Raw genomic sequence first — 22,563 nt, 5'->3', positions numbered from 1 at the left:
GCAGTTAGCAAGCAGGTAGCACATATCTACCACTGGTATGAACTTGTAAGCAGCTGTTGAAAAGGTCTTGGCTTTTAATGGAAGTGGATAACACTTTTCCTTCAGATTCTCTCCTGCTAACTCTTGAATGGAAAACAGCAATCAAAGAACAATCAAAGGGAGATATATTTTGTGTCAAATCAATTATACTAAAAAAGCTTCAAAAAAGCTTCCGTTTCTTTAGTTTTATGTTTGAGTTTTAATAAACAGTACTCTTTGATTTTTTTGCCTTGCTTGCTGAAATGGAAATGTATGTTTGTGTTTGTTTTTAAAGTTTGGTTAGTAATTTCTTTGGATAAAGTTTTTGAGTGGAATGCTTAACTGGTTTTAGGGAAATATTTTTGGTATCTTTGGCTTGTGTTAGTTATGTGTATGGTTTGTTCTGACTGTGCTGTGTTCACTTTAGTATTTTTTGCCATTTTTTTCCATTTTATTAGCGTCATGCCCTATCACTTTCCCCCTCATTGATTTCAAAACAATGCATCTGCAGAGAGATGGGGAGGGTAAGTATGGTTCACCATAGTTTAGTTTTTATGCCTTTTTATGGTTCACTTTGTTTGCCTTTTTTATTAGCCCTTCTCCTGCTGTCCCCATATTGTTGGAAAACTGATCTGGGTTAAAAATGGTACCCAGAAAAATTGTTTCTGTTATTTCTATCTTTTCTTAAAATGGGAGATTTCCTGTAAAATGTTTGTCAGTTTCTTACATGCTGGGAAGCAGGTACAAGGGTTGCTTTGAAAATCACTTAATTGCTGGGTTTCTTGTGGAAAGGCACGCTTTGTATCTTTTTAGTGATCAGGTTGATCTTGGCTTTAAAAACTAACAAAATTATGTTTTTATTACCCTGAAAAAACTGTAATGCTGTAGTTTTAAATAAAGTTAATGTGTAGATAGAAAAGTGAAAAGTGTCTCCCCTTCCCCACAGACTCCAGTAATACTTGAAAGTTAATTTTATATTTGGAGTATATTTATGGACCGTATATTTATCTCTGTATTTATATTTTATTAAGCCTTATATATGCAAAGATATTAAATGTCATTGTGGTTTTATTTGAAAATACACAGGGTTACCAATAAAATACATGTGCTTAAGAAAGACTAGTGCTATTAAATTATGTCTTGATAATACTATTGGGTGTTTAATTATTAAAATATATATTATGCATCGGAATCCTGTAACAGAAAATAACCACCACAGTTTAATGTTAGAGGCTAGGTGCTATTAGGTGAGTTAGCTACTTGTTTGGAAATGTTAGAATTCATTTGGAGTCAGAGAACTCCATTTGGTGAGTGTTCTGTATAGCTTGGGGAATAGTTTCTACTTCTTAACATAGCCACTTGACAGTGAGGGACAATTTATTCACCTGGCAGCATTTGGCTAAGTTAAATTCCTGCCTGAGGACTTTTGAGTGTTTCTAAATGAAGACTTTACCATACTTGAAAAAATAACATTTCTGTAATTTTAAAGAGCTTGACAGTATCCTTTCTTACTTTGTGACTGGGTTCAAAAATTTAAAGTATAATTCCTTATATGAAAATAGAACTCTAGGCTTAAAAATGAAACTCAGGCAATTTTAAACCATAGTAGGCTTTATGAAGATCCTAGTATTCCTTGTTCTTTTTTTTTAATATCATAAATATTATATGAATCACCACATAATGATCTGATTTAAAAGACGTATAGCTGATGTGTGACTTCTTTTCCATGTGGAACCAAGAGACCCATGGTACTATTCTTTGTGTTTGTTTTACAGAGCCATTTCCTGCTTTTAAGTCTTGGCAGGAAGACTCTGAGTCTGGGGAAGCTCAACTCTCTCCACAAGCTGGAAGAATGAATCATCACCCCCTGGAAGAGGACTGTCCTCCAGTATTATCACACCGTAGTTTAGATTTTGGGCAAAGCCAGCGTTTCTTACATGATCCAGAAACATTGACTTCCTCATCTAAAGCACTGTCTTTTGCTAGGTATATGATTTTTATGTACTATGAGAGGTGATTCCTATTATTTACCCTGGTCCTTTGAAACTCAGGCAGTGAAGTTCAAAGCTTTCTCCCATATATCATGAAGCACATTTTTGTAACTTAATTTTTTGGATCCCTAATTTCTGGGTTCATTGGGGAATACCGTTTGGGATTTTGTTCTCTAATAGAAATTTTCTCACGGTATATTTATTCATTTAATCACTTATGGTTGAAATACAGATATCTGGAAGGGAAGCAGCAAGCGGAGCTTGTCAAAATTTTGAATTAAATTGATTCTTAATGTCAAAATCTTTCCTTTGCAGTTTGAACACAAAGAGGGCTCTGAGCTGCCTAGGTATCTTTGTTTTTGCTTTTGCCCAAACAACTTTTGAATGATTTCAAATTGTTTTAGTCAACGCTTGCATTAGCTAATTTTATGGCCTGGAACACTACAGCATAAGTTTCTTTTTCTGTTTTTTAGTATTAGGGATATACTTCTTGGTTATAGTATCATGTTTTATAAGGGCAATAAGCGATATGGTGTTAACTTAAAATTGTAACACATAGTGTTTGCTACTTGTTTTCAGGATTCGAAGATCATCCTTTAGTTCAAAAGATGAAAAAAGAGAAGACAGAACACCATATCAGTTGGTCAGGAAACTTCAGAAAAAAATCAGACAATTTGAAGAACAGTTTGAAAGGGAAAGAAATAGCAAGGTAAGTTTGTAACATTTCCAGTGTGAGGTAGATCTATTGGAACTGGGAGAATGTATTTGGAGAGCATTAGTCCATCTCTTCCTGGGAAATAGAATCTGAGATGCCCAGACATCATACAGATCTGAAATTATGTAGATCCTTAGTGTCCTGGATTTCATGCCAGCTATTTACATTGGCAAAACAGCCTGTGGAGTTTTTAAAAAAATACATATTTTTATTGATTTCAGAGAAGAAGGGACAGGGAGAGAGAGAGATAGAAACATCACTGGTGAGAGAGAATCATTGATTGGCTGCCTCCTGCACGTCCCACACTGGGGATCAAGCCCGCAACCCAGGCATATGCCCTGCTCAGGAATCGAACTGTGACCTCCTGGTACATAAGTCGATGCTCAACCACAGCCATGCCAGCTGGGCTATAGAATTTTTAAAGTAAATACTTTACATTGACAAATAACGTAAATATTACTTCTATTCCCTCTCCAAAACCACAAGTACCAAGGGTAGGAGGTAGAGAAAGAGAGAGTTTAATAATTTTAAATATAATAAATTTAATTTAATAATCAGAACGTGAAGTGGAAAGAAGACCCATATTTAAATCTGGTTCCTGCCAGTTGCTAAATACTGTTGTGAGAGCTTTCATATCCTCTTAAAATAAGGTAAGTTGAAAATGAGGATTGAGTGAAATCTCTGCTGTGGAAACTATAAAATATTACTTTGGCATAAATTAATGTAACTATTGTTTACCACAAAAGTGTCAGTGATTCTGTTTCTTAATTTTCCAGCCTTCTTACAGTGATATTGCAGCTAACCCAAAGGTATTAAAATGGATGACAGAGCTTACCAAACTGCGGAAGCAAATTAAAGGTATTAAATGTGTCACTTTTGTAATATATTTTCATTTTTAAAATATTCTTCATAATGTCTATGAGAATTATAGTTATAATTTTGATAATTTTAAATCTTGGACACTATTCACCAAAGTAAAGGTTTTCTTACTAGTTATGGTCACTTGTGGCACTATACAGTTCTTCCAAATGTCTTTCCTGTGTTTTAATGAGTAGTGTTCTTTGGAAAGGTGCCATTGATTGTAAATTCATAGGTGATATTATAAAGTTTATCTGAAATATATTTCAAATATTAAGTAGTTTTGGTGTTTGGTATTTCATCTTAGACTAAGAATATCTAATCATAATAAACTGTTTTTACTACAAAAACTAAATAGTAAGCCTTGAATCCAAAACTAGGTGTTGTGTTACTGTTAACCCAGAACAGCAGTTGCTAAGCTATAATTACTTTGTATGTTTAGTGAGCATGTTTAAAAAAATTTTTTTTCATTTATTGACTTAAGAGAGGGGAGAAGAAGGCGGGAGAGAGAGAGACAGAGACATTGATTTGTTGTTCCATTTGTTTATGCATTCATTGGTTGTTTCTTGTATGTGCCTGATCTGGGATCGGACCCACAACCTTGACTTACTGGGACGACGCTTTAACCAACTGAACTACCTGGTCAGGGTAGTTGGCATGTTTTAAAATAATTGTTAATACTTAAAAAATTTATCTGTACCAAGTAGGGGTTTATAATCTGGACTATCATGTTTTGGTTTATTCATTTGAATTCAACCAGATTTTTAGTATCTTTAGGTATAAAGTACTTGTACGTGTAGACATGAGGTTATAGCAGTGAACAAGATAGTGTCCCGATTGTCATTGAGTTTACATTTTTGTCGTTCTCATATCTCTTTATTAGAATTGTTTCCTACAACTCTGTTATGCATTTCCTTGTTTAATGTCAATTTCCAACCATATTGACATTAAACAAGGAAAATTGGTTTCCAAGTAATTTTTAAATTTTTTCCCATTCTTGTTGTCCTATAGTCCATTCTCTTCATAGCAGCCAGAATTATCTTTTCAAAAACTGTTACTAGTCTTGTAAAAAAGCCCTTTATTAGGCTTTGTTTCCCACTTAAAGTCCAGATTTCTTGCCATGGGTTTCAAAGCCTTGCATACTCTGCCCTTAGCTCATTTTGTCACTTTCTTTTCTCATTTTCTGTTCCTTGCACACTTTAGGGCCTATACACTGTTGGCTATTGCCTCAATTGGGGAGGAATGTTCTCCCCCTAAATCTTTTATACTATCTTCTTATTCCATGTTCAACGAGGATGTCACTATCTCAGAAAGGCCTTCATTGTCAATCCCATCCAGTGTAGCTGCTCTTCCACAGTCACTGCTCTGTTCCTTTCAGCACTGTGAAACCATCATATCTTGTCTTCTTTATAGCACGTAGCACTCTGAAATTATTTGGTTTATGAATTTGATTACTAGGTTTTTGTTTTTCCTTCCCGAATTATATGCTACATGAAAATAGGGACTTGTCTGTTTTTCCAATGCTTATCAGAGTACCTTACATTATAGTAAGAGCATCTTACAGTGTCTATGAATATTGGTTGCTATATGTAATTTAAATATTTCATGTTATCTTGAAATATCTGAGCCTGGGTGCTGTTAATGTATATTTTCCTCTTTTTATATCTTGTTTACTTCTTAGTCTTTTGACTTAGTTGCATTTTAGTTAAAATCTCTGATCTATCTTCTTGGTTCTGAAATGTAGATGCAAAACACAGAAGCTCTGATGGAGAATTGGTACCCCAGACACGTCCACGTAGTAACACTCTTCCAAAAAGCTTTGGCTCTTCTCTAGACCATGAGGATGAAGAGAATGAAGATGAATCCAGGGTCATTCATAAGGAGAAGAAGCCATCTAAGGAAGCAACACTGGAACTTATTCTGAAAAGACTGAAGGAAAAACGTGTTGAGAGGTGTCTTCCAGAAGATATCAAAGTAATCTTGATCTATGGTGTTTGCCCAGACTAGCCTTTAGAGTCCCTAAAACAAAGTAATTACCACAGTGGCATAGAGATGTCTAGGTAGTCTGACTGGCCAGAGTCTGCTCCCCAAGTTTGCAGATATAGATACATGTTTTTATCAGCACACCAAAAGTGCCCGGTCATTTAGGGATCTGTTCATTTATATTGGAAGCAGTTGGTAAGATGAATAAAGAGCATGAAACAATCTCAGTTTGAATTCTGGCTTTGTATCTTAACACTTATATATATTGAATTTTTATGCTTGGCCCTGACTGATTGTAGTATGTGCATAGGTCTTAGATAGCCCTATAACTTACATGGATATGATGATGCCCATTAAAATACTAATGGTTATTATAAGAATTAAATGAATGAATTTTTATTTTATTTTATTGATTTTTTTACAGAGAGGAAGGGAGAGGGATAGAGAGTTAGAAACATCGATGAGAGAGAAACATCGATCATCTGCCTCCTGCACACTCCCCACTGGGGATGTGCCCGCAACCAAGGTACATGCCCTTGACCGTAATCGAACCTGGGACCCTTCAGTCTCTAGGCCGACGCTCTGTCCACTGAGCCAAACCGGTTAGGGCTAAATGAATGAATATTTTGAAGCAAACCATTACTCACTAAGCTCATGCCTCAGGCTGTCCTGGTCAAAGCACTTGGCAACCCAAATCATTTATCATGAGAATTGCTGGGAGAGTACAGAGATAGATGGTCCCAAGTGAACTTTTGTCCACGCTATCTTGACAAAAGAGTTATTTCTCTCATTATATAAGTATTGGAGTCGCTCTCCTTTGAACAGAGCTGGTTTAGAAATTCTAATTGCTCCTTTTCTCCAACTTTTGTTTTTTTGATCTTGTGTTAGACCAACCAATGCCCTTTAAGTTATTTTGATTGTATTAGCTTTTCACATTCGGGTTTCAGAATCAGGCTTGAGGTTGAAATTACATTGTTCATATTATTATAGAGTCTGTACCCAGCTGTCCTCTACTAAATGTATATAATCTAAAGTGATATTTGTTAGAGGAAGATATCCAGTGATTTTTTTTTTTTTAACCTCTCATTTCACTCTGGTGAGAAACAGGATAGATAGTATTAACTATTTCTGGGATTAAGTAGAGAGTTTATTTGGTGTGGTGTTAAAGGGTAGTCTGTGGAACAGTGGTTTGCTGATATGTTAAAAGGTCCTATGGAACAAAGCTGGAAGGTTCTATAGGCAAATAAATTTGGGGTGTCTTGCCTACTCTAGTGTAATTTAGAGTACTAAAAGTTACGACAAGAGGATTATAGTGAAAAGAAAGTTCCAGATGAAGAGTTACTGAGGTTATAAAGTCTAAAGTCACAAATTGACATTGTTTTTATTCACATTCTTTCCACTGAACTGCTTTGAGATTTTGTTTTTAGGAGAAATATTAGATTATAAGGCCTGTATATAGTTAAATGTCAATAAAACTATGTAAATTTAAATAAATTAATAGGCATTTATGTGTGCTTATTGTATGCCTTTACAACATACTAACTTATTAGAGCCCTATGAGACAGGAGAAGTTTCCTTTTTATAGATTAAGATATTGAACAAAAAGAGGTTAAATAATTTACATAAGACCACTAAGCTGGTATTCATAACTTATTAAGATAAAATATAAATTAAACCACCGAAGAAGACTGGTACCTAAATATCAGGAGACCAGATTCTGCAGGTGATTGAGAAATGTTGCTATAAATTCACAAGCAAAGATGTATTCTTGTTAGCCTCGGTTAGAGTGGTGATGGGCTGCCCTTTCACCCTAATTATTTACATTGGGAGTGAGGACAGTAATGATGGTGCCAATGGGAGTGTTTTGTGTGTTTTTTCCCTAGAAAATGACAAAAGATCATTTGGTAGAAGAGAAAACTTCTCTCCAGAAAAGCCTTCTTTACTATGAAAGTCAACATGGAAGGCCGGTAATGCTTCTCTTGCTTACAAAAATAAAGTTGATGTCTATCTTAAAAAAGAGGATGAATCACATTTGTGGCCGACATCTTCAGAGCTATATTATAGAGCATTGTTTCCTCCATTTGGGAAATTGACTACTTATTTAAAATAACTTAAAAATTGGGGGGAAAGTCAGATTGCTTAATATTTTGGACATTCTAGATTTCTTATGACCGATAATTTCCATTGTTTTTGCTTCAGGTGACCAGGGAAGAAAGGCACATTGTTAAACCTCTCTATGATAGATACAGACTTGTAAAACAGATGTTGACAAGAGCTAGCATCACTCCTATCCTTGTAAGTAAAATATGCAAAAATTTATCTAGTTAATTTTGCCAAGACCTACTCTTAAAAAAGTTATGGTAATATGTGGGAGAAAGACACAGACTTGGTAGCATGAATTGTATATTGTAAAGTGGTTACTGCTTTAAAAAAGAATAGGAAATTAATAAGAAGTGCCTACTATTATCTCCTACTAGTCATTTTTATAAAGCATTTTTATGTATGATTATGTCATTACATCCTGATAAGTTTCAACAGGTAACAGAAGATAGCCTTATAGCCTCATTTCACAGATGATGAAACTGAGGCTCAGGAGCGATATGCCCAGGGTCATCTACTTTGTGAAATTAACCTATATTTCAAACTCCTACCTAGTTTTTTTCCATTTAAATTCATGTCTTTGAAATTACATTAGTTTTGTGATGTCCATCATGATTATGTTTTTTATTTGCACAATAATACCAACTGATTTTTTTCAAGTTTATCTTTTTAAATGAAAAAGTTTGTTAAAAGAATGTCTATTTATATTCGTGTACAATTTTAGAGAATTGTAACTCTAATACTAATGTGTAAATTAAGTGTTATCCCCAAATTAACCATGAGATGGTATGGCTTTAGATTCCTCTCAGGCTCAAGTAGAAAACAGCACATGGCCCATTTTGCATCATCTCATAGGAATTAATTTACTAGAGCTTATGATTTGTTTAGGCTTGCAGGCCCTTTTTATGGTGGTAGCCACTTTCATGGGGGTTCCCTTCAGGCTTTCACCACCTGACTACTCATTAGAAGGTTCACATTGGTCTTCCGAGCACTTTTTACTTAGCCTTCATAGAAACTGATTCTTTTGTAATTTAAATTTTTTTTATACTTAGAGAGAGGGAAGAGGAAGAGAGACATAAACATCAATTTGTTGTTCCATTTACTTACACATTCATTGATTACTTCTTGTTTGTGCCCTGACCAGAGATTGAACCCTTAACTGTGGCATATCGGGATGACTCTAACCACTGGCCAGGCGGCCCTGATTCTTTTTGAATTGGCTGATTTTTTTCAAGTTGGTCATCTCAACATTATTATTTAGATACTAGAGGCCCGATGCACAAAGATTCGTGCAAGAATGGGCCTTCCTTACCCTGGCTGCTGGCACCGCCTTCACTCGGCCTGAAGCCACCTTTCCGCCTTCCCATGCTGCCCAGAGGCCCGGGGCTGCTGGGGTGGTGCGGAACGCCTGCGTCCTGCCCCACCCCCAGCAGCTCGGCACCTGTGTATGCAAATTAACCCGCCATCTTTGTTTGGTTAATTTGCACACACACTCCTGATTGGCTGGTGGGTGTTGCGAAGGTACGGTCAATTTGCATCTTTCTCTTTTATCAGTGTAGATAGTCGGCTTTCTTTGAACAAGGGGGAAAAAGCCTGTACAGTTTATATTCTTTGTATATAAAAGTTAATTTAATTATTACTGATTTTTTTGTTTTGTTTAAAGTGATAGAGATTAAGAAACATCAATCGGTTGCCTCTTATACGAGCCCCAACTGGGGACTGAACCTGAAACCTGGGTATGTGCCTTGACTGGGAATCGAACTTGCCACCTTTTTGTCTATGGGATGATATTCCAACCAACTGAGCCACACCAATTAGGGCCATATAAGTTTATTTAATACAACTCAAATTGTCCAGTGACTGATGAATAAACAGAAGTATTGTATTGCCCTGACTGGTTGCTTAGTGGCTGGAGTGTAGTCCTGTGGCATCAAAAGGTTGTCAGTTTGATTTTCGGTCAGGGTACATACCTAAATTGTGTGTTCTATCCCTAGTTGGGGCGTGGATGGGAGGCAGCCAATTGAGTTTCTCTGTCTGTTTCTCTCTTCCCCTTCGTCTCTAAAGTCAATAACATATCCTTGGGTGAGGATTTTAAAAATAAGTGTATCCAGCTAATGGAATATTATTCAGCCATAAAAAGGAATGGAGTACTCGTACATAATACAACATGGATGAGCCTTGAAAATATTTATGCAAAATGAAAGAAGCCAAACACAAAAGGCCACATATTGTATGATTCCATTTATATGAAATATCTAGAATAGGCCAGCTCATAGGTACAGAAAGTAGATTAGTGTTTGCCAAGGGTTGTGGGTAGAGGGCACCTGAATAACAGCTGATGAGCATACGATTTTGGGGGCTGAGGGTTGTGATGAAATGTTCTAGTGGTGATGGTTGTACAACTTGTGAATTCAGTATACTAAAACTCACTAAAAGGTTGAATTTTATGGTATGTGACATAATGAAGCTGTTACTTTTTTACAAATATATATATATATATATTTTTAAATAAATCTTTATTGTTCAGATTATTACAATTGTTTCTCCTTTTTCCCACCATAGTTCCCCTCCACCTGGTTCCCCCCCTCCCCCCCATGCCCTTACCCCCTGCCACTGTCCTCATCCATAGGAGTAAGATTTTTGTCCAATCTCTTCCCGCACTCCTCACGCCCCCCTTCCCCCTGAGGATTGTCAGTCCACTCCCTTTCTATGCCCCTGATTCTGTTATATTCACCAGTTTATTCTGTTCATCAGATTTTTTTATTGACTTGATTTTTAGATTCACTTGTTGATAGATACGTATTTGTTGTTACTTTGTTGTTCATAATTTTTATCTTTACCTTTACCTTTTTCTTCTTCCACTTCTTAAAGAATACCTTTCACCATTTCATATAATCGAGGTTTGGTGGTGCTGAACTCCTTTAGCTTTTTCTTGTCTGTGAAGCTCTTTAGCTGACCTTCAATTCTAAATGATAGCTTTGCTGGGTAGAGTAATCTTGGTTGTAGGTTCTTGCTATTCATCACTTTGAATATTTCTTGCCACTCCCTTCTGGCCGGCATAGTTTCTGTTGAGAAATCAGCTGACAGTCGTATGGGTACTCCCTTGTATGTAACTAACTGTTTTTCTCTTGCTGCTTTTAAGATTCTCTCTTTGTTTTTTGCCCTTGGCATTTTAATTATGATGTGTCTGGGTGTGGTCCTCTTTGGATTCCTCTTGTTTGGTATTCTCTGCACTTCCTGGACTTGTAAGTCTATTTCTTTCACCAGGTAGGGGAAGTTTTCTGTCATTATTTCTTCAAATAGGTTTTCAGTATCTTGCTCTCTCTCTTCTTCTGGCACCCCTATAATTCGGATGTTGTTATGCTTGAAGTTGTCCCAGAGGCTCTTTACACTATCTTCATACTTTTGGATTCTTTTTTCTCTTTGCTTTTCCGGTTGGGTGTTTTTTGCTTCCTCGTATTTCAAATCTTTGACTTGATTCTTGGGATCCTCTGGTCTACTGTTGAATTTCTGTATATTATTCTTTATTTCAGACAGTGTATGCTTAATTTCTGACTGGTCCTTTTCTATATTTTTGGCATTCTCATTAAGATCCTTGTAGTTCTCACTAAGTTCCTCAGAGGTTTCTAAAAGATTCTTTTTTTTTTTTTAAATATATTTTATTGGTTTTTCACAGAGAGGAAGGGAGAGGGATAGAAAGCTAGAAACATCAATGAGAGAGAAACTTCGACCAGCTGCCTCCTGCACGCCCCCTACCGGGGATGTGCCCGCAACCAATGTACATGCCCTCGACCGGAATCGAACCTGGGACCTTCCAGTCCGCAGACCGACGCTCTATCCACTGAGCCAAACCGGTTTCGGCTAAAAGATTCTTGAGTAACCTTATAACTGTGGTTTTGAACTCTATATCCATTAGTTTTCTTTCCTCCATTTCTTCCATTTGTGATATGTTTCTTTGTCTCCACATTTTGGCTGCTTCCCTGTGTTGATAGAGTGGCCTTGTGTGGTAGGTGTCCTATAGGGCCCAGTGGCTCAGCCTCCCCAATCACCTGAGGTGGACACTCTTGGTACACCCCTTTGTGGGCTGGGTGCACAGTCTTGTTGTAGTTAAGCCTTGATTGTTGTTGGTACACTGGGAGGAATTGACCTCCAGGCTAATTGGCTGTGAGGACCCGCTGTGTCTATAATGGAAGAACTGCTGTGCTGGAGACACCCTTATGGGGCAGGACTTGCTTCAGTGGGGCTTTGGTGCTCACTGAGTCTGCCTCTTGAGTGTGTCACTTATGGATGTGAGGAGTTGCAATCTGGTATCATCTCACACTGACCACTGGGTACACTGGCTCCTGGATCTCCAAGGAGGTGCAAAGGCTACCACTGCCTGATGCCATCCAGCAGGAGATACAGCAAGATCTGCAGATTTCTCCTCTTTGTTTGGGGTTTGGAAGTTTTGGAGCTCTCTGACCCAGCTGTAGTTTGTTAGGTTAGGCTGCAAAAGGACAGGCCATTCATATGCAAAAACTGCTGCGCACAGCTTGGGTGGGGTTGAAAATTGGGTGGGGTCTTAGGGAGTCACCAGGGTGGAGCAAACAGCGATGGCTGCCAGTCAGCCGTCTCCGCATCTCAGCGTCTCAGCGTCTCCGCATCCCCGCATCCCCGCGCAGTAACAGTGATCCCTGCGCAGTAACAGTGATCCCTGCGAGCACCTCTGCGTGAAAGCCACCCTCGCTTTCCAACCCGATGCCAGGAGTCTGGGTCCCCCGAGTCTCGCCGGAAACGAGTTCAGAGCAGTCAGGAGCTTGTATCTCCCTTCCAATTGAAAAAACAGCGCACCCAGTGGCCAGCCCAGTTCGCGCGCCTCTGTACCTTTGCTTTTCTGCGCCTCTGCACCTCTTACCCAGTCTCAATGCTCTTTTTTCTTGCCTTCTAGTTGTAGAACTTCTACTCAGCCAGCTTTCCCATGGTTCTGGATGATAGCCATTTTGTCTTTTAGTTGTAGTTTTGGTGTGGTTGTGAGAGGCAGCACATACAGGTGTATACCTTATGCTGCCATTTTGGTTTCTCGTCACAAAAATATATTTTTATTGATTTGAGAGAAATAGGGAGAGGGAGAGATTGAAACATCAATGATGAGAGAGAATCATTGATTGGCTGCCCCCTGCACACACCCCTCTGGGGATCGAGCCTGCAACCTGGAACCGTGACCTCCTAGTTTACGCTGCCTGGGCTGAAGCTGTTACTTTTTAATGTTGTTGTTGTTGTTGTTGTTAATCCTTACCTGAGGATATATTTTTTCCATTGATTTAGAGAGAGTGGAAGGGAGCGGGTGGGGAGGTGGGGGAGATAGAGAGAAACATCGATATAAGAGACACACACCCATTGGTTGCCTTCTGCATGCTCTGGGGATCGAGCCTGCGACCGAGGTACATGCCCTTGACCAGAATCAAACCTGAGCCCCTTCAGTCCGCAGGCCGATGCTCTAGGCCCATGGTCGGCAAACTGTGGCTTGCGAGCCACATGCGGCTCTTTGGCCCCTTGAGTGTGGCTCTTCCACAAAATACCACGGCCTGGGCGAGTCTATTTTCAAGTGGCGTTAGAAGAAGTTTAAGTTTAAAAAATTTGGCTCTCAAAAGAAATTTCAATCATTGTACTGTTGATATTTGGCTCTGTTGACTAATGAGTTTGCTGACCAGTGCTCTAGACAATGAGACATACGGGCTAGGACTAAAGCTGTTACTTTTTAAAAGAAGTATGAAGTGTTCCTCAAACTAAAATGGTTAACAGCTATTCTTAAAAAGAAAAATTTTTCCAATTAAATTGTCATTCTTTTATTTGGAATTTTTAAAGTATTTACTGAATGATCCCTTTTAGAATTATTTACTTGTTTGTTTTAATCCTCACCCAAGGATATATTTTTTTCCATTGATTTTTAGAGAGAGTGGAAGAGAGAGGGAAAAACAGAGAGAAATATTGATGTGAAAGAAATATATTGATTGGTTGCCTCCCACAGATGCCCTGACCAGGGGCCAAGCTGGGGAGGAAACTGCAACCGAGGTGTTTGCCCTTGACTGGAGCTAACTGGCTAGGGCTAGAATTATTTGTACATAAAATATAATTTATCACTGTTGCGTACACACAATTAGAAAATACATATAAGCAAGAACATTTTTTTACTAAGGAATTCCTAAATAATTAATAGTATAAATGATTAGGATTTTGAAAATAAAGTTTAATATTATTAAGTGAAGCCAAAATGAATAAATATTTAAAATTTAATCATTTGTATGTTAATTGTTGCAGGGATCTCCATCCACCAAGCGAAGGGGTCAGATGTTACAGCCAATCATAGAAGGAGAAACTGCACATTTTTTTGAAGAAATCAAGGTAATCCTTAAAAGAAATTATTCTCTGATCTCTTTTCTAAAAGAAAAGTTGAAAGTCATGCCTGTTTGATTCTTTGTTTTTTAATATCTTTTTAGGAAGAAGAGGAAGATGGTGTTAGTCTGTCCTCTGAGTTAACTGATATATTGCAAACTACTGTACAGGCACAGTCTTCATTAGAAAACTCAGAATCTGATGTGGAGGAAAATCAAGAAAAACTGGCTCTGGATCTCCGATTGTCAAGTACTCGAGCAGCATCTATGTATGTCGGCTAGTTTGTGATTTTAGCCTATTGGTATAATAAAACTTATATGACAAGAAATGTAATGTTAAATAATTGAGCACTTGGCAGGAATTAATACAGTTCTTAAGAGATACATCCTTTTAAAAAAACGTGATTTACAAATATATGCTGTCCAGTTCACAATTTTTAAATGAAATATTAGTGTGTTGAAAAATTTAAAAACGAAAATTCTATATTTGCTTCCTAACAAAGTGCCAGAAACAGCTGATAGTTATTTGTTAAGTTCTCTGTCAGCTTCTTACCTGATAGGGTGTCTGACTTTGGTTCTTAGCCCTGGCTTCACTTTAGGATCACCTGTGAGGATTTTTTTTCTTAAATCTTTCAAGCTTTTATTTAAAGGGCACTGATTCAGGATGGATTTTAGATCTTGTTGAAAGCAGCCATGTCCATGGACTGCACATAGTCCTCAAAAGCAGTGAACTGCTCCTCCAGCATGTCTGTTCCAATTTTATCATCTTCCACTACACACTGTATTTAAGTTTTTTAATTCCATACCCCATTGGAACCAGTTTAGAAGAGCCCCAAATCAAACCATCTGCTTGAATGCTCCTGACACATTCCTCTAGTTTTGCCATATTTGTCTCATCATCCCAAGGTTTCACATTTAAGAAGATGGAAGACTTGTCAACAAGTGCAGGTTTTTTGCCTTTCTTTAATACTGAGCAAGGCGTTCTTCTCTTAGTCTCTTTGCTTTCCTTTCCCTCATCAGATCCAAAGAGATAATGTCATCGTCATTGTCTTTACTATCAGTAGCTCCACTCCTGTGGTGTCTTCCACATTAGCAGGGCCATCCTTGTCCAAAGCTTTCTTCACTACGGGCAGGCTGGCTACTCCTTTTCATAAGACTTGATGTGATTGTACCAATGAAGGGCATGGTACAGGTTGGCAGGTGGTGGGCCGGAGACTGCTTCAAATACAGCCACGTCTGCTTGTGATGGTATATACCCCTCAATTTAGCTCTTGTCCTCCAGGAAGTTGTTGAACACCTAGAGGCTTTTCAGGTCTCCAAAGCCCATGGTGTTGGCTGACCCGGGAGCTGGGCCTCGGGCTATCGCTAGCAAGCGCTAAGAGGGAAGAAAGGGCAGGATTTTTTTTTTTTTTTAAGTATTGCTGCAGAGCCCTACTGGCAACTCTTCTGATTTAGTTGTTCTGGGATGAAGCCAGGGTTCAAACCACTGTTGAGAACATAAGAATCAACAGTGCCCTTTCAGTAATGTTTTCTTCCTATTTCAATTTTAGGCCTGAATTACTGGAACAACTTTGGAAAGCCAGAGCTGAAAAAAAGAAACTACGTAAAACATTACGGGAATTTGAAGAAGCATTTTATCAACAAAACGGAAGGTTTGTTGAGCATCACAAAATTGAGCCTTTTTAAACTCACAAGTGCTCACATGTTAAATATACAGGATCAGAAATAAATTGTGCCTATAAGGATATTAGCATTGACAATAAAAGTAAGAAACATTTTTTTTTATACATTGAAGCCCTGAAAACATTTTTTTATACATTAATGGCAAGAAAATGTCAGAGGGCCCTAGCTGGTTTGGCTCAGTGGATAGAGCGTCAGCCTGTGGAGGGTCCTGGGTTCGATTCCAGTCAAGGGCACAGGCCCGGATTGCGGGCTTGATCCCCAATGGGGGTTATGCAGGAGGCAGCCGATCAATGATTCTCCCTCTCCCTTCCTCTCTGAAACCAGTAAAAATACATATTAAAAAAAAAAGTCAGAGCTGGAGTAAACAACATCTAATGTCCTAGAGAGGCTTGGTCGAGTGTCAGTTTTTTGTTCTTTTATACTACACTCTCACCCTTTTGGAAGTGTTGTGAAACAAGATGTATTAGAAAGGGTCTCATAACATGAGTGGCATCTGCAGTTGGTTTGGAGTCTTACACTGAGACCGTTGTTGCTGACGTTGCATGTTCATTCCAGGCTGCCCATTTCCAAGGTTGTCATGGTGGCAGTCATGTGGCTCCTGTAATACAATATGACAGTTGGCTTTATCTAACTGCATAATGTGCAGTTGACTCAGTGAGACTCTTTTGAGTAAGAAAAATACATCCTAATTCAAATGGTAGCCAGAAATGAGGGCTATCTCAGGTCTCAGAAAAGTCTTACCATGTAACGGTGGTCTTACCAGCAGTGGGTATATTACAAATTCTAAAATGTGTTTACTTTATAAATATGTTTTATTGATTTTTTACAGAGAGGAGGGGAGAGGGATAGAGAGTTAGAAACATCGATGAGAGAGAAACATCGATCAGCTGCCTCCTGCACACCCCCTACTGGGGATATGCCTGCAACCAAGGTACATGCCCTTGACCAGAATTGAACCTGGGACCCTTCAGTCCGTAGGCCGATGCTCTATCCACTGAGCCAAACTGGCTAGGGCTAAATGTGTTTACTTTAAATAATTTGAGAGTTCTCTATATAAGTTAGCAAAAATAGTTTTAAAAAAATCTCAAGTACAAGAATGAATTTTCCAAGTACCTTTTCATTCTTCATCTTATTGGAAGTAAACTTTGCTTATAATTATTATACCTCGTGCTTTCCCTAGTGATTTACCTGGATTGTATTGGGTCATTAATATCTAGAGCCAGGTGCACGAATTCGTGCACCAGTGGGGTCCCTTGGCCTGGCCTGCGAGATTGGGCCGAAACCAACTCTCTGATATCTCCCAAGGGGTCCCGGATTGTGAGAGGGTGCAGGCCAGGCTGAGGGACCCCACCGGTGCACAATCGGAGCTGGGGAGGGACCGCGGGAGGGCTCCAGGGTGTGTCCAGCCCGTCTCGCTCGGCCAGACCCCAGAAGCAAGCTAACCTATTGGTTGGAGCATCTGCCCCTTGGTGGTCAGTGCACGTCATAGCAAGCAGTTGAGTGGCCTTAGCATATCATTAGCATATTATGCTTTGATTGGTTGAATGGATGACCAGACACTTAGCATATTGGGTTTTTATTATATAGGATATAAAGTTAGGAAACTACTTATTTGATACTGTAAGTAAGATGTTTTGCTTTTACATCTCAATTCACTGAAGCCAGAGTTATGTCTGAAATGACTCATTGTAGCCCTTTGGCACTTAATATGTACACTCACAGACCTGACAGAGATTAGCAGTGTATGTCTTATTAAAATATTACCTATAAAAAAGTAAAATGAAAGATTACCTCTAGTTATTTACAGTGATCATTGATAAGTATAGTATCATTTAATCTATCAATAGAAAAATCCTTAAAAAATAGAAATATTTCAGGAATGTTCCTTGGGGATGGGGGAATTAATCCAATAATGTATTTTCCTTACAGTGCAATTTTTTGTTTGAATTTATATTTGGTAACATTGTTTCACATTAGGATAACTCTGGAACTTTATTTTCCAGATGATCTCTAGAATATTACACGTTTTATTTTCTCCCCTAGGAATGCCCAGAAAGAGGATCGTGTTCCAGTACTTGAGGAGTACAGGGAGTACAAGAAAATTAAAGCCAAGCTTAGGCTTCTTGAAGTTCTTATCAGCAAGCAAGATTCTTCAAAATCCATATAAAAATGCTTGAAACATCATAAAATCAGTTGTATTCCCTAAAACTACCATCGTGTGTACTTGGCTGGTACTTGAGTTCTTTTTGTCAGGCACTCAGTCTCATTTTGTAATTTGGTTGTGGTGTCACTAGAGAAATGATGGGGGTAGGGTAAGTAGACCCTTTCTAGGGAGCACAATGTTCCATATTAACCAGACTGTCCGCTCCACCTTTACCAAACATCCCATTTCTTCATTGTTTTGTACTAAAGATACATCCTATTAGTAAAAGACTGGTATTTTATCCTTTCAACCTCAAGGACTTTGGAAGTACAAGCTTTTTGTTACTACCAACTTTATTGTTTTTTTTCATTACTGAAGAAAATTAAGAGGAAAATCTTCACATTGAATTCTTTTGGTTGCCTTTTTCTTACAGAATGACAGAAAATTTGAAAGAAAAGCATATAAATGTGCACATATGCTCTATGTTTTCTTCGAAAACTAAAATCAACTGAAATTTCAAGTCCTACTGTGGAACATATTTCTGTTTAATTCCCAAAGTAACACTTTTTCACAGGTAGTATGTTAACAAAATTTTGCAATTCAGTGGTCACACAGCTCCTGGATCAAGATAAGAGAGGTTAGACCAAAAAGTGACCTTGCTTATTCATATAGTGAAAACACATACAACTGAATCATACCACATGCTGCCTATGGGACTTAAATTACTGTGTTTTCTCAACTACTGTTCATCAACTGGTGATGATGTGATTTGTCTGGATCAGATCCTCCATTTTTTCTCCCCACCGACCTCCAGATAATATGAGTAAAGAGCCATGTCAGTATGTAGGAACTCTGATGGTACTCAGATTTGTGTGTTCAATTAAATGAGCCTAAATTGGCAAAAGAATCATTATGCCTGAAGTAAATCTATTCTTAACAAGGGCTATACCACTGCATTTTTACATGTACCTTTAGGAGGTTGCATCCTTTTTTTCTCTTAATCAGCAAAATCCATAAAGAAAACATCTTTTAAAGGGACCACTTTTTGCTCAATCACATGTTTAAAGCGCTGGTCACAAGATGTGTAGTGGTATGCCCCTTGTCACATACTCTAAGCATATCTTGTTTTCTTTGTCTTTGCATGGCTTTTTCTTTGGGTACTCACGAGGTATCATTCTGCTAATCATTTTCACAGAATGGTGACTATTTGTGCTAACAATGTAACAGTCAATTAATAGCATCTTCCGGTCAGGCTCAATCTAAGTGTTTGTTTTTTTTTCTTTCTGGTGCTTTTTTGGAATGATGAGTATCTCACTTTGATTGTGCCCATGTTTTGCATGTAATGACTCGTGCTTGGTTTTCTTAACTAGTTAATATTAACAATTTGTTCCATACGAAAATGGACTTTTGCAACATCCTTTAATAAGGTGAGGGAAGCATGGACCTCAGTCTTCTGGCACTATTGCATAGTAAGCCCATGAAGTAGCTTGATAATAAGTAGCATTTCTAGTGCTTCATATTTCACCTGTGTGTGCAATGCCTTTTTTGCAGGGAGGGAATATTCATTGGTAGTGAACATGTAGTTAAGGAGTACAGCACTAAATCCTGCCCTTTGCATGTCCTTTCCTTTTGATACAGCTAGGTTATTCATTCATAATGTATACCTAGAAAAGTGAAATTGAGAATGCCAAAAGATCCCTTTGATTTGAATCCATCATGCAGTGTGCATTTAGTTAATTTCTATCACTCCCCAGACAGGAGTATATCCAAACATCTAATTTAATGTGCACTGTATATTTTATATGAATGTTTTATTTTATATACCACATGCAAAAATGTCCATATGCACTATTTAAATGTTTTAAATAATATATTCCTTCTTTGTAATGCTAAATCTATATGAGTACCATATTTTTATAAGTCAGTGGCCTGACTGGTTTCATTTTAAAATTAACAGCTGCTTCATGATACTGGTTATTCACTGTTATTGTTTGGCTGTGAATAGAATAGATAAAAGTGGCATGGCAGCACTTATGCTGTGTGACAGTATTGTGTGTCATAGTTGAGCTGTAGGTGGTAGAATAAGGCAGTTTGTGATAGTTTTACTTTGGCATAAGTTAAAACTGTATATCTATATATAAACAATATATAGATATATACATGACTACCCGTATAATTGCATTGCTGTGTCTGGCACTTCATTGTATAGACTTTTGTAATAAAAGAACTTTGATGTTCTAAGTCATTGTAAATGTTGTTTGCTTCCCCCCCTCCACCCCCACCAGATGTTGAAAAGTGAAAAAGAGAGACCTCAAGTGTTCCCTTGTTTTAATGTTCTGAGGCTTTGAATTACCCTAACCCGGGATGATATGGGGGGACAACAGGGTTAGTAAACTATCTGGTTGGCTACAGCTCTGAGAAGTGGTAAAACAGGGAAAGGCCATGTTGTTGATTCCCTTGTGGGAATGTAGGGAGAAGATGCAGAGAGAATAGTCAGCATTTCTTGTTGCAGTGAATTATCCTATTAAGAGAACGTGGTGAGCTTGGCCCGAAGAATGTGGGTAGACTTAAAATGTCCTTTATTCAGATTTTAAAATCCAGGGACTGTCGAGCAGCAATGTGGAAGTTGAGTACTATGGTCAAATGCTGTTGCTTGGGCTAAGAGAACAAAAGGTTTTTCTAGGAGGGTTTATGTAACCTAAAAAAAATTAGAAGAGTTTCCTTCTAGTTTCCAAAATGCCAGCCACACATAACTTTGCAACCATCCAAACAGGGCTTTGGGAGTACCCTCATTTACACTTTTCAAACATGACTTTTCATAACCCTATACTCCTACTTTGCTCTTTATTTTTTAAAGTGTATTTTGCTTTTTAAAGTAGTTGAAGAAGCACTTTTGGGAAACTTGAGCTGTCGCTATAGAAACTGTTTAGATGAGTTTCTAGTTTGAAGGTATTAGTAAAATTTCTGTAGGTGGTTAGAAAGTTTATTCTTTAACACTTTAGCTTTTTATAGGAGACTTCAAATTGGGAAGAATGGAGAAGAGAGATTATTTTATTTGAGCCATTGTGTGATAGCTTTGCAGAGTACTTTTTATCTGGTTAGAGGAAGTTGGAACATGGTACATGATGAGAGCACCAGCAGTTCTTATAGTTGTGGAACATTGAGAAACCATCTTTACCTATTTACTGAGCTATTAATTAGACACCTGCACCATGAACTGTAAGCAGCATTATTTGTACTTCTCCTTTCACATTCATAGAATTTAATAATAACATTATAGAATCCTCTGTGTGAATCAGTGTATATATACTTTGGAGGCATATTGTAATATACGTGATTGTACAGTGGGTCCCATCCAGGGGCACTTAAGTCCCAGAAATCATTTGATGATTATCATTGACTCTGGCAATCGTTTGATGATAGGTGGTTTAGTGCTTTTAAAGTATATCGGAAGAGGGGACAAGTTTAGGAAATAATTCAATACAGAAATGAATCTTTGTTAGAAATGTACAATGATTGCATCACAGATTCTCACCTCCACTTGTCTCAGTAGGATAGAGCTGAAACCTTTCTCATCACTCGGTTTAGTTTTAAACTGATGTAGTGTAATTCTTTCTCCAGCTCCACAGCATATAAAAAGAGGCTACGAGATAATTTAGAAGGAAGTAGAGAATGAATCAGTAACACACTTTTGTGCATAAAGAGATAGCAGATTATTAGTGCCTATTGTGAAGTTCTTTGAGTGGAAAGGGATTATTTAAACTAAAACATGCTTAGTATGGTCAGTTATGCATCTAATCTAAAGCTGTATGGAGAATGAACAGTATCTGCTACACATATCAAGTATAAATGGCAGTTCTTTTTTAGAGATGCAAGGATAAAAGCAGTTGGTCTCACTCCTACATTTAAACAAGTGAAGCCTTGTGCTTTCTGTTTAACTTTAAAATTGGGTAAAAGAAATTGGGGGGGAAAAGTGATATCTTAGCAGAATAGGCTTTGGGTTCGGGAAAATAATGTGTATAACTCATGTCCCCAACCCCCATGTCATGATAATCCCATCGTACCCTGGTGAGAACAAATACTTACTCTCTAAATTCTTGTTGAGTGACAGGCTGGTAGTCATCTTGAATTTCTGTAGAATAATACTTTTTCTCAAGCCTCTCTTTCCATTTTTTCATCTGCTCTGCACTTTGAATCTCCTGTCAAGTTAGAGAAAAGCCTAGTCTGCAATCTTTTTAGTTTTTCTCTATTTCAATTCTTTGTCTTACAAGCATCACAGGGTTGAGGTTTGAGCCCCACTGCCTTTTTGCCGTGGCAGTTTTTAGTACTATGCATTAGCAGAGTCACTTCAGAGGACCTGGTGTTAGAACTGTTGGTAGAGTTGGGGAATTTTTAAATTAAAATTATCAGCTTATTCTCATTTCATTGCCTCTTCCTCACTGCATCTCCAGCTCATTTTTTTCTTGATTTTCTTTATTCTTCACTTGGCCAAAGCTGAGATATTTTGTACCTCTGTTCTTGCAACTATACTTCAAAGTATATCTGTGTGTATTCTTTGCCTGCACAGCTGCTTCTCAGCCACATTCCTGCAGTCTTACATAACCATCCCAATCCCCTCTTCATAATTATTGCATCAGTTTGTGCACTCCAATCTGTCTACTAGTTCCTCATACCAGCAAACTCTTGTTGCTACATCCTCTA

At 37.9% G+C, this 22,563-nt stretch overlaps 2 protein-coding genes and 1 pseudogene across 13 annotated transcripts in view; 1 reads left to right on the top strand and 2 right to left on the bottom strand.

The window, feature by feature from the left end:
* The window catches only part of FAM13B (family with sequence similarity 13 member B), a 67,733-nt gene extending 47,497 nt beyond the window's left edge, over nucleotides 1–20,236 (top strand). For 2 of the 8 annotated variants that reach the window (XM_079771231.1, XM_079771229.1), the window contains 11 exons: nucleotides 477–542; nucleotides 1,794–2,004; nucleotides 2,589–2,718; nucleotides 3,501–3,582; nucleotides 5,327–5,556; nucleotides 7,449–7,532; nucleotides 7,765–7,860; nucleotides 13,963–14,046; nucleotides 14,142–14,305; nucleotides 15,587–15,688; nucleotides 17,763–20,236. In XM_079771231.1, the coding sequence (XP_079627357.1) occupies nucleotides 477–542; nucleotides 1,794–2,004; nucleotides 2,589–2,718; nucleotides 3,501–3,582; nucleotides 5,327–5,556; nucleotides 7,449–7,532; nucleotides 7,765–7,860; nucleotides 13,963–14,046; nucleotides 14,142–14,305; nucleotides 15,587–15,688; nucleotides 17,763–17,886 (1,373 nt within the window). In that variant the 3' untranslated portion in view covers nucleotides 17,887–20,236. The other 6 variants (XM_079771224.1, XM_079771225.1, XM_079771228.1 and 3 more) reach the window with 4 other exon arrangements.
* LOC307099553 (elongation factor 1-beta-like) lies at nucleotides 14,318–15,580 on the bottom strand (annotated as a pseudogene). The gene has a single exon. The product of its transcript is annotated as an elongation factor 1-beta-like (transcript).
* Nucleotides 20,237–21,344: 1,108 nt separating the features above from the next.
* The window catches only part of PKD2L2 (polycystin 2 like 2, transient receptor potential cation channel), a gene marked incomplete at its 5' end in the record, with an annotated part of 32,258 nt that continues 31,039 nt past the window's right edge, over nucleotides 21,345–22,563 (bottom strand). For 3 of the 4 annotated variants that reach the window (XM_079771233.1, XM_079771235.1, XM_079771234.1), the window contains 2 exons: nucleotides 21,345–21,505; nucleotides 21,949–22,061. In XM_079771233.1, the coding sequence (XP_079627359.1) occupies nucleotides 21,409–21,505; nucleotides 21,949–22,061 (210 nt within the window). In that variant the 3' untranslated portion in view covers nucleotides 21,345–21,408. The remainder of the gene's footprint in view (nucleotides 21,506–21,948; nucleotides 22,062–22,563) is intronic. The other variant, XM_079771232.1, reaches the window with a different exon arrangement.

Source organism: Cnephaeus nilssonii (genome assembly GCF_951640355.1).
Source record: "Cnephaeus nilssonii genome assembly, chromosome: 5".
Taxonomy (NCBI): domain Eukaryota; kingdom Metazoa; phylum Chordata; class Mammalia; order Chiroptera; family Vespertilionidae; genus Cnephaeus; species Cnephaeus nilssonii.
This window is presented reverse-complemented; position numbering and strand designations above follow the sequence as displayed.